Source organism: Cervus elaphus, chromosome 9 (assembly GCF_910594005.1).
Source record: "Cervus elaphus chromosome 9, mCerEla1.1, whole genome shotgun sequence".
NCBI lineage: Eukaryota > Metazoa > Chordata > Mammalia > Artiodactyla > Cervidae > Cervus > Cervus elaphus.
The window spans coordinates 4,965,477-4,977,757 of record NC_057823.1 but is presented as its reverse complement, the minus strand read 5'-3'; the positions used below and the strand labels follow the sequence as shown (position 1 = coordinate 4,977,757).

The 12,281-nt window shown below is 43.7% G+C and overlaps 1 protein-coding gene across 5 annotated transcripts in view; it reads right to left on the bottom strand.

Annotated features, from left to right (window-relative positions):
- The window catches only part of RASGEF1C (RasGEF domain family member 1C), a 94,254-nt gene extending 82,874 nt beyond the window's left edge, over window positions 1–11,380 (bottom strand). For 2 of the 5 annotated variants that reach the window (XR_006342560.1, XM_043910674.1), the window contains exon 1: window positions 10,615–10,801. Coding sequence is in view for 1 of the 5 variants with exons in the window: in XM_043910674.1 (XP_043766609.1) it covers window positions 10,615–10,752 (138 nt within the window). In the remaining 4 variants the exon portion in view is untranslated. The other 3 variants (XM_043910676.1, XM_043910677.1, XM_043910675.1) reach the window with 3 other exon arrangements.
- Between the last annotated feature and the right edge of the window lie 901 nt (window positions 11,381–12,281).

Sequence of the window (12,281 nt, the reverse complement as noted above, 5' to 3'; positions counted from 1 at the left end):
AAAAAAAAAAAAAAAACATTACCAAGCAACAAACTGACTGATGTTTGTAGAAAACGTCATACAAGAATAGCAGAATACACATTCACTTCAAATGTACATTCAACAAGACAGACTATATTCTAGGCCACAAAACAATTCTTAGTAAATTTAAAGGGACTTAAGTTACAGAAAATGTGTTCTTTGACCACATAGGAATTAGATATAATTAACAAAAGTATCTGGAAAATCCCCAAATATTTGAAAGCTAAATAATACACTGCTAAATAACTTATGGATGAAAGAAAAAAATAATAAAGGAATTAAAACATATTCTGATCTGAATATAATGAAAACACAACATATCAGTACATGTGGGATGCAGTTGAAGAGGTATTTAGAAGAAATCTTATAGTAGTAAATGCGAATATTAGAAAAAAGTAGATTTTAAATCATATACTCATATTGATGACCTCAGCTTTTATCTTAAGAAACAAGAAGAGCAAATGAAACCCAAAGTAAGTGGAAAAAAGGAAATTATAATACTCAGAGCAAAAACCAATGAGGCATATAACAGAAAAACAATAGAGCAAAACTATGAACCAAAAAGCTGGTTCTCTGAGAAGATAAAAAAAATGAATAAACTTCTATTTAGATTAATCAGGAAAAAAGAGATTACACATATTACCAATATCATAAATGAAGTGACATTAATACAAGTTCTAAAGATATGAAAAGGTTAAAAAGGAAATATTATGGAAAACTTTCTGTCAATCAATTGACAATTTAGATAAAACAGAAAATTTTTTCAATGTATACAAACTACCAACTCTCATGAAAGAAGAAATAGATCAAACAAATAGCCCAATATCAATCAAAGAAATTGAAACTGTTTTTAAAAGCCTTCTCATCTGGAATAAGGCAAGGATGTCTACTTTCAACACTGCGATTCAGTATTCTACTGGAAGTTCTAGACAGAGCAATGAGGCACCAAAAAGAAATAAAAGGCATTAATTAAAAGGAAATCTCTATTCAGAGATGACATGACCCCATATATATATATACAAAATCCCAAAGAATGTACAAAAAACTACTAGAGCTAATAAATTTAGCAAAGATGCAAAAATACTGGCTCAAGACACAATATACTATTAACACTCTGAAAAATAACTTAAGAAAACAACATGGTTTATTTTTTACTTTTATTCTTTTATTTTTAAAATTAAAATTTATTTGAACATAGTTGATTCACCATGTTTTGTTAGATTCAGATGTAGAGCAAAGTGACTCATTATACATATATATATATATATATATTCATTCCTTTATAGGTTATTTTTTCATATAGATTATCAGAGATTATTGAGTTGAGTTCCCTGTGCTATACAATAGGTAAATAGTAGGTCCTTGTTGGTTATCTATCTTATATATAGTAGTATGTGTATGTTCATCCCAAGCTCCTGATTTATCCCCCCCAACAACATTTCCCCTTAAATATCCATAATTTGATTTCAGTATCTGTAAGTCCATCTCTTTATAATGCGTTCATTTGTATCATTTCTTAAAATTAAATTTCAGCTTCTGGTTCAAGATGACAGAGTAGAAGGACATGCATTCATCTCCTCCTGTGAGAGCACCAAAATTGCAACTAGCTGTTGAACCACCACCAACAGAAGGCTGCTGGAACCCATCAAAAAGAGATACCTCATGTCCAAAGACAAAGAAGCCCCAATGAGATGGTAGGAGCACAAACATGATAAAATAAAATCCCATATCTGTCAGTTGGTGACCCACAAACTGGAGAACAATAACATCAAAGACGCTCTCCCACTGTTGGGAAGGTTCTAAGCCCATGTCAGGCTTCTCAGCCTGGGGATCTGACAAAGGGACTGGGAATCCCCAGGGAATCTGACTTGAAGACCAGCAGGATTTGATTGCAGGACTCCCACGGGACTGGGGAAACACAGACTCCACTGTAGCAGGACACAAACAAAATCGCATGCACTCCAAGATCCAGGGGAAAGGAGCAGTGAGCCCACAGGGGACTAAACCAGACCGGCCTGCTGCTGTTGCAGGGCTTCCTGTGGAGGTGAGGGTCAGCAGTGGCTCTTTGTGGGGACAAGGACACTGGCGGCAGCAGTCCTGGAAGACGCCCTTAGTGTCAGGCCTCTTAGAGGTCACCATCAACCCTACCTACAGCCCACAGACTTCAGGGATGGGTCCCCTCAGGCCAAACAACTCACAGGGAGGGAGCACAACCCCACCCATCAGTGGATAATTGCATTCAAGTTTTACTGGGCATGGCCCTGCCCACCACAGCAAGACCCAGTTTTTCCCACCACCAGTCCCTCCCATCAGGAAGGGTACACAAGCCTCTTAGCCTCCTCCACCAGAGAGCAGACAGAAGAAGCAGGAAGACCCACAATCCCTCAGGGGCGAGAACAAAACCACATTACAGAAAGTTAACCAGGATGAAAAAGCAGAGGGTTTTGTCCCAGACGAAGGGGCAAGATAAAACCTTACAAAAACAACTAAATGAAGTGGGATAGGCAACCTTCCAGAAAAAGAATTCAGAAAAATAACAGTGAAGATGATTCAGGATCTCAGAAAAAGAATGGAGGCAAACGTTGAGAAGATGCAAAAAATGTTTACCAAACACCAGAAGAACTAAAGAACAAGCAGAAATGAAAAATACACTAGAAGGAATCAATAGCAGAATAACTGAGGCAAAAGAACAGATAAGTGACCTGGAGGACAGAATGGTGGAAATCATTGCTGCAGAACAGAATACAGAAAGAAGAATGGAATAAAATGCAAATAGCCTAAAAGACCTCTGGGACATTAAGGGCACCAACATTTGCATTATAGGCACCCCAGAAGAAGAAGAGAGAGAAAGGAACCAAGAAAATATTTGAAGAGAGAAGAGCTGAGAACTTCCTTAACATGGGAAAGGAAATAGTCAACCAAGTCCAGGAAGTGCAGAGTCCCAGAAAGGATAAACCCAAGGAGGAACACAGAGAGACACAGAGTAATCAAACTGATGAAAATTAAAGATAAAATATCAAAAGCAACAAGGGAAAAATGACAAATAACATACAAGGGAACTCCTATCAGGTTATCAGCTGATTTCTCAACAGAAACTTTACAAGCCAGAAGGGAATGGCACCATATATTTAAGGTGATGAAAAAGAACCTACAACCAGGAATACTCTACCCAGCAAGACTCGTTCAGATTTGATGGAGAGAGCAAAAGCTTTCCAGAGAAGCAAAAATTTAAGAGAATTCAGCACCACCAAACCAGCTTTACAATAGATGCTAAAGGAACTTCTCTAGGCAGGAAACAAGAGAAGGAAAAGACCTACATAAAATAAACCTCAAACAATTAAGAAAATGTTAATAGGATTATACATATTATAACCACCTTAACTGTAAATGGATCAAATGCACCAACCAAACGTAAGACTGGCATTTTCACTTACCACATCACTCTATTAAATCCCTCAAATTTTATCTAATTATTTCATATTATTAGGTTAATCACGCTTCCATTATGGCTTGCAATTCTAATTATCTGTTATTTTTTGTCTGGGTATTGATTGTGAAAACTGATAAACATCTTTTACTATTGTGATTATGTAATCAAGATTGCTGGGAGAAATATCAATAACCTCAGATATGCAGATGACAACACCCTTATGGCAGAAAGTGAAGAGGAACTAAAGAGCCTCTTGATGAAAGTGAAAAAGGAGAGTGAAAAAGCTGGCTTAAAACTTAACATTCAAAAAACTAAGATCATGGCATTTGGTCCCATCATTTCATAGCAAATAGATGGGGAAACAATGGAAACAGTGACAGACTTTATTTTTTTGAGCTCCAAAATCACTGCAGATGGTGACTGCAGCCATAAAATTAAGACACTTGCCTTGGTCTTAGGCTAGCTAAGACCAGCCTAGATAGCTTATTAAAAAGCAGAGACATCACTTTGCTGACAAAGGTCTGTATAGTCAAAGCTATGGTTTTTCCAGTAGTCATGTATGAATGTGAGAGTTTGACCATAAAGAAAGCTGAAGGCCGAAGAATTGATGCTTTTGAACTGTGGTGTTAGAGAAGACTCTTGAGAGTCCCTTGGACTGCAAGGAGATCAAACCAGTCAATCATAAAGGAAATCAGCCTGAATATTCATCGGAAGGACTGGTGCTGAAGCTGAAGCTCCAATACTTTGGCCACCTGATGGGAAGAACTGACTCATTGGAAAAGACCCTGATGCTGGGAAAGATTGAAGGCAGGAGAAGGGGATAACAGAGGATGAGATGGTTGGATGGCATCACCGACTCAATGGACATGAGTTTGAGCAAGCTCCAGGAGTTGGTGATGGACAGGGAAGCCTCGTGTGCTGCAGCTCATGGGGTTGCAAAGAGTCGGACACGACTGAGCAACTGAACTGAACTGACTGGAGCTTATATACAATTGTATCCTGATTAATCAACAGAAAATAACAGAATTCTGTATCATCAAAACTACCATTTAATAGAAAAACCTGTAATCATTTTTTAAAATCCAGATGCACAACAGAGTTATCTTAGAATTTTTTGAAAAAATACCAATGCCCAGGTACCTCCAGATATGTTTCTAATGAGCAGCCATGTTCAAAAATAACAGATTATATGAGGATCTTTTACTTTTATCTAGTTTGTTTCTCCTTTTCTATTTCCTATTCAGTGCTCCCATTTCATTTAGTTTATGTTTTCCAATTTCTCCACATCTTCTTTTTTGTTGTTGTTCTTTCTTAAGCCTTTACCTAGTGGAAAAGGTTTTCTCTCTCTCTCATACAAACACACACACACACACCACACATATATTTTATACATACATACAGTATATATAATATATATATTTTAGAAAATTTATGAATTTTTGCCTAGCTAAAAAATTTATGACATTTTGATTCCATTTGTTTGACTTAGTATATGTAGAATGCTAGATTTCTAATTTATATTCACTCAAAACTTTGATATAGTTCCATGCTTTTTAGCATCTAGTATTAGTGCTAAAAGTCTAGACAATTTATCTTAGTGATTAAAAATATTTGCGAATGAGGCTTGAAACTTCTAAACCAATTCAGAGAATATAAAGAAATACTAAGTTGTAAAAAAAACAGAAAACAACAGGAATTAGCAAGAGATACCTAAAATTCAGCTTTTGTTCAAATTTCACAAAGTTTTATGCCACTGTCCATTATTCATTTTCATATCTTATTCAAGACTCCACTTTGTATTTAAATGCACTGAGTAGCTTCAGCTGTGTGAAATAAATTATGGTAAACTCTCTTCTCATTTTCATTCTATTACAAATACTGTCTAATTTTTCTTGTTATGGCTTCTTAGAAACACCCATAATTTAATTTCCAAATACACGGGATTTTGTTTAAAGTATCTTTAATATTAATTTCTTATTTCAATGCTTTATTCTCTGCAAACACCCTCTGTTTTTTTTCAGTCTAACTTATTGAGGCTTTTGACGCCTAACTTGAAGATCTCGGTAAACGTCATACTGCACTTAAAAATGTGTGGGTTATTTTCAAATATCTTCAATATTGATTTCTAGCATAATTCCATAGTGTTAAGAGTACAGACTCTGCATGATTTCAATATCTTTAGATCATGTAATTTTTGCACCTTGTTTTATGTCCCTGAATATGTTCTAGTGTTTCCCAATTTAGCATCTATGGGAATTTGAGTAGAATTTGCATCATACTGTTGTGTGAGAATTGTATAAATCTTAATTATGTTGAAAAAAAGAAATAAACAAAAAGATATAAGCCATGAAAAAAAGACATCACGGGGAAAAAAGTTTTCCCTATCATAATAGGAACAAACGAGGTAAAATATTCATGAATAAACTTGACAAGGACCATGAAGAAAGCTTCAAAATGCTCCTGAAAGTGGTCTTGAACAAATAAAAAACTAAGGAATCTTCAATATAAAGGAAGACATTCCTTGTTTTTGGACAGGATGACTCAACTTCATAAAAACATCAGTTATCCTGAAGTTATACATAAAATTAATGTGATCCTAACAAAAGATATCAGCAACATGTTACAATAGTTAGGAAAATCCTGAAATAAAAGCAGTGGAAGGAAGATTAGCCCTACCAGATATCACAACATAATAAAGGGAATTGAGTTCAATCTCTTTCCTCTATTGCAACAGTTGTAGATACAGTCTTCCCTGCTGTTCACACAGACACACACAGACACATACAGTGTAACTCCTATACGTGGGACCAGCACAGGAAGGGATAAAGCTCTGTGACAGGCTAGAAACAGGTCCAACTGCACTTGGATATTTAGTATATGACACAAATGCATTTCAGATCACAAGACAAAAGATGGCCTTTAAAAAAAATGTTGGGATAAACATTTGGAAAAAGATTAAATTGGATCTGTAAACTAAGCACAAAACCAAAAGACTATAGGAAACAGAGGTGAATTCCATTACAGTTGGGTTGAGAAAAGCCTTTCTAACTAGGATTCAAAATCTAGATGCAATAAATGAAAAGAATGACTAAATTAATAGTCTCAGAACAGAAGCTTTTAATGATAAAACTCACTATGAACAAGTAAAAAGAACCTTGGGAGAAACAGTCACAATTTAACAAAGATAAAGCACTAATATCTCTAATACGTATTTTAGACAAAATTTTAAATCCAAAGAAAAGAACACCCTCAAATCCAAAAGGAAATGGACAAAATATATGCACAGGCAATTTACAGAAAAAAGATGATCAAATGACCCATGAACAAATGAAAAGCTGTCTAATTTCACTCATAATAATAGAAATGTAAATTAAAATGTATTGAAGCACTATTTACTGGCTCTCAGATCCATGAGAGTGTGGGGGAAATAGACACTGTCACAACTTGCTGGTAGGAGTGCGAAATTTGGGGAGAGGGAAATCAAGAATAGTTAACAAAATAAATATTTACTTACTCTTATTCTTGGAATCAATAATATGCCTCCACAAATACAAGCAACCTATGTGCAAGGTTATCTATTATTCCATTATTTTTAATAGCAAAGGCTTGTAAAAAAAAAAAAAAAACCCAAATGTCAATGAGTAAGATAGTTGAATAAGTACGGAACAGACTCAGAACGGAGTATGATGTGGGTCTACAAAGGAATGAGGAGAGTCTCTATGAACTAGTAAAAAGATATTTCTAACTGAAAAAAGCAAGGCACAAAAAAGATGTATATATACTAACTTTTGTAATAATTTATAAGTGGTTTAACAAAGAGACCCAGGAAGAATAAACCTGAAATTATCTCAAATACCATAGTATGGGGACAAGAAGAAAGAGACAGGAATGGGACTGAGACTGCAAATACAGCTTTTTTTTTTTTTTTTTTTTTTTTTAGTTTTGACCTTTGTACCATGTAAAACAAATGTTCAAAAATTAAATTATATCATAAAGGGGGAAAAAACAAATTGTGTGCAAACAAATGAAACTAATGGTATATCAAACTGATAACATATGTACATAGTGCTGACTTGACAGCCAAAGAAATCCTGAACTTGACCCGGTAGGTTTTGGTTGGTTTGGATGTAGTGATTTTGAAACTATTTTGACTATATTCTAGGGTTAAGCAAATTATTACTGAGAAATGGACTATTCCTGCCGTATCAGTAAACAAAGGATGTCACAGCCATTAGCAATTGCAGCCAGCACGGAAGGTGAGCTGGTGAGCCCTGGGGGACCTCAGGAAAGAACAATACCTGCCATCAGCAGCCATCAGACTGCAGTCACTCCCCTTGATGAGCCCGGAGGAAACTTGGGATTTGAAAACACAGGATACTAGCTGAGGAGCATATCAAAGGAATGATTTCAGTAAGCCCAGACTCTCGCATCTTCCCATACATAGAAAAGCGCTAGTTCCTTAACTTGAGATATCTGGTTTTCTTTAATTTACAGTAAACTTTTGACTTTAGACTATTTGCCCTCTGTTGCAAAACTTCTATATAACCTGGCTCCCCCTCTTGCCTCCTTGGAGCAGTTCTCTCAGAGTTACTTGAGATGCTGCCTCCTGGGCTTAAGTCCTGAATTTCTATCGAATAAAATATAACTCAACTTTTATATTGATATTTTTGGGGAACCAGGTTCTTACTGTAGGAGAAAGGAGATGAAACTATTAACTTTCAGTTTTAAAAAAGGAGTTCTTGGTTCAGTCCCCTGAGGTGGTCTAGGGTCCATGACGCCACGGTAGCAATGAGCATTTCTAATGCTCAGAAACTGGTTTCTAACCCCCACCACAACCCCACTAAAAGACACCAAGACTTCTTGAGAAATGGCTGACTCTAGGCCTGGGTCAAAGTACAAGTCAGAGCTGGATTAGCTCAAAGACCTATGGGAACATATGAAAGGATGCAGAGATTGACCTGAACACCTAGCATCTCATCTCTACACATTCGGGGCAGGCACTCCTTCCCCTGCCAGGCACAGGGAGGTCTGAGATGGGCACCCAGAAGGACGCAGGAAGATGGGTAGGGCTTCAGACCAAACTGGTTCTCCTGTCCACCACAGCTAGCAGCCCCACCACCTGCAGAGAACCATGCCCTTCTTGAGCCCCTGGCTCTGCCAAGCTGGCAGACTCCACATCTGGCAGCCAACTGTCTATCCTTGAGAATCTCTGGCAGACTCCAACAGCCTCCTCCCTGCTCCCTCTCCTGCTCCTGATAGTCCTCTCCACTCACCTTAGGGACATCCTTTCAAAAGTCCTCTCCACTCACCTTAGGGACATCCTTTCAAAAGTCCTCTCCACTCACCTTAGGGACATCCTTTCAAAACTCGAAACCCTCCAGGGTCTGTCCATCGCACCGGGAGGAAAGGTCAAACTCCACAGCTCACAAAACTGGCTCTGTTTCAGCTCCTCTCTCCTCCCACCTGTGCCTGCTTCAGGGGCCTTGCCCCCTTGGACCTTTTTTGTGGGAGTCACATCACAGTCGTGGTCAGTGGTCACAGCTCAGACACATCCTCTTTGACCAGGGTAAGCCTCTCCTCACCCCCTCCCCAGTCTCCACCCTAGTTACTCTGTTTTATTTTTTTTCCTACCACTTAGCTCCTGCCATTACCTTGGCTTTTCTTTAGACGACTTATTCAGCTTCCCTTTCCCACATCTGCTTGTAAGCACTCCTCAGGGTCAGCAGCAGACAGCACACAGGAGTTTAAGGAATGCAATGCTGCAGGCAAGTGAGGCAACAAACCCAGGGCTCTCCGGGTTACCTGGCACGGTGACTGGACTATGGCTTTTGGAACCAGTCCTACCATGGTTGAAACTCCAACTTTACCACTTGATGGTCCTGAGACCTTGAAGAAGTCCTGTGACTGCTCTAAGCCTCAGTAACTTCACCTAAGACGGAGACACAACGCCTGCCCTGCAAGCTAATCTTCCCAGGACACTTCTCTGACTCCTGAGACGCCGCAGAACACCTGCCTCAGAGAACCAGGAGACAGGGGCAAGGGACAAGGGGTGACCCCTCCATACCCCAAGCTGGCTTGTCTGTCTTTTTAACATTGCTCCCCTGGAGCAAGGAGCCCGGGGCAGGAGCAGGAGCCTCCCCTGGCCTCTTCCCCTTCAGGCCTCCCAATCCCCACGGGGACACAGAGTGGAGCGGACTCCAGGTTCCCTGGCCCTGCCCACCATCACTAGTGAGGAACACACCCAGAACCCGAGGCTGACCCCACTGCCCCTGCAGGCTCTCTCGCATCGATCCTTCCCTCAATCCTATCCCAGCTTTAGAGGTGACAACACCCTCTTCTCCCACAAGACCCTTTGTCATCTTCACAAGCAGTCAGTCGGCAGGTCAGCCTTCCTGTTCCCATTTCACAGTCCGGGAAAACTGAGGTCTCGTGTTGGGTAGGCTTTGGGCCCAGGCTGGCTTTTCCTGCCTATCGAGCAGCTGAGGAATCTTGCTCCTCGCGCCAAGGCGAGCGGCGGTGCACGCGCAGCAGAGTGAGTCACGAGCCCCGGCGGCCGCGGGTGCGCCCTCCGCCGGTCTCCTCCTGGCGCCCACCCCGCGCACGCACCCGCGCCCCGCAGCCCCTTCCTCCACCGTCCCTGCCGGGAAGGGCGCACAATTCGGCGAGCCGGGGCTCCCCGGCCCCGCCAGCCGGCCGGCCACGCGCTGTCACCCACGCGCGCCTGTGCCCTGGGTCCGCCCGCGAGTCCCCGCGCGGAGGCCCGGACACCTGCCGGCCCGCGGGCTCGCAGCCGCGCCTCTCCGCGTCGAGTCCCGCCGCCGCCGCCGCCGCCCCCGCCCGCAGCGCCGCGCCCCGCCCGGCCGCGCCCCGACTCACCGGCTCCCGGCGCGCCCCGTGTCGGAGCTCGGCCCATGGGCAGAGCCCGCCGCTCCCGCTGAGCCGCGGCGCCGCGGACCCTGCCGGCCGCCCGCCGCGCGCGGCCGGGGGCGCAGCCCGCCTCACTCCGGCGGCCGGCCCTAAGCGGCGCGGCGCGGCGCCCCCTCGCGGCCGCACGGGGAAGGCTGGGCGCGCAGAGCTCCGGGTGGGGCTGCGAGGGACCCTGCCTCGGGGCTCCCTTCCCGCTCCCTTCTGAGGCCACCCATCCCGGAGGCGTCCCCGCTCACCCGGCCTCTGCTCTGCTGCGGGCCTCGGGGTCCAGGCCGTAAGTCCAGCCCTGCATTCAGGACCCTCCGCCGTGACTCGCCTCCCACCCCCTGGAGGTGGGAGCCGCTACGAGCATCAGATGCCACCCTCCACGTCATGGCCCTGCTGGACTCTGCAGCTGAACTGGCCCCTCCCCGCTACCGACTCTCTCACCTGGAAAACCCCTGAGAGCCTAAAATCCGGGGCACCTGCTTTTCTGGCCGCTGCTCTGGACTCTCCTCCTGTGATGGCCGCTGATTTGTGGTGTGTCTGTGCCCCCTGTCTGGTGGGCACGGGGTGGGCGTCAAAGGATGGGGAAGACTGCTCATCACCCTCCAAGCGTCTTCTGTCGCGGAGGTGGTCCTAGGAACTGGCCCACGGGGCGGGTGGCTCACCACTCTGAAGACACTGAGCTGCTGGGAGGATAACCGGTTGCTATTTCACTTTTAGAATGGGGGGAGGGAGCCTGAACGAGATCGGGTGACCTTCCTCAGCTGGCTCCAGCTGGACATTAAAAGTGTCCTGGTTTGTCCCAGCGTAAAAGTCGGGATATCTTGTCCTTTGCTTCAGTCAGGACCTACCTAAGGAGATGGGGCAGGTTACCCAACCCAACTAGCTCTAGCAAAAATAATTTATTGGCTTACAAAGCATTAAAAGTCAAGATATCCTGCTTTCAGGAACAGTTAGGTCCAGACACTTAGACATTATGAATAGGAATCCAGCTTTCCCTTCTCCTAGGCCTGCTCTGTCTGGGTTGACACTGTCAGAAAGAGCACACCTGCCTGATACTCCCTGGAAACCGCAGAACTGCCACACAGGCTCCGAAGAGATCGGCTCTGGCCATTTCCAAAGTCCTGAAGAATGAGGATTACAGGCCTAGGTGTTGCCTCCCTGGAACCAAAGGTGAAGTAGCCGTTGTGCTCAGCCTGAAGATGGAGTAGGGAACTACTCCAGCATGCGCCAATGGCTATTTGTAGAAGACTAAACAAATAAAAACAGCAATGCTTGTATCTTGTACAGGTGGCAAAACTGAGGCCTGGAGACAGAAGGCATCTGTCTGGGGCACATAGGTGTACTAGGGCAGGTGAGTTGGATGGGCTGGGCAGGGAGGCAGCAGAGCTTTATGACAAGGCTAGGGCCAGAGGCTGGTCCCAGTGAGGGTCATGCCTGAGACCAGCGTCAGCTGGTGAAGACAAAGGAGAAACAGGAAGGTTGGGGGAGAGTCCCAGCATATAGATTCGCCTTGGGGCTTAGGTACTGAGACCAGTCCTGAGGCCAGTGAATCTTCTTGGATTCTCACCCCATGTCCGGAGCCCTCAGGTCAGGCCCTGCATGCCTGCTGGAGGCATGCTGGGGTTCTCGGGAGAGAGGGCTGCATGAGAAAACTCGGAAGGGCGAGCCCGCTCACCTGTGACTCGCTAGGGCCTGAGTAGCAACTTCAGGGCCCCCCTCACAGAGTGCAGCTCAAAGGAGAAGGGCAGGTCTCTCTCCAGCCCACCCTGTCTGTGAGCAAAGACTTGGGGACCACTGAGGAGCTGTTGTCATGCTGGGTGGAGTGGCGGGGCTGCTTGAAGTCAGGGCAGTGCTTGGTGGAGGAACTGAAACCCCAGGGTGGACTTGCCGGTGGCCACCCCACATGTCTCAAGCT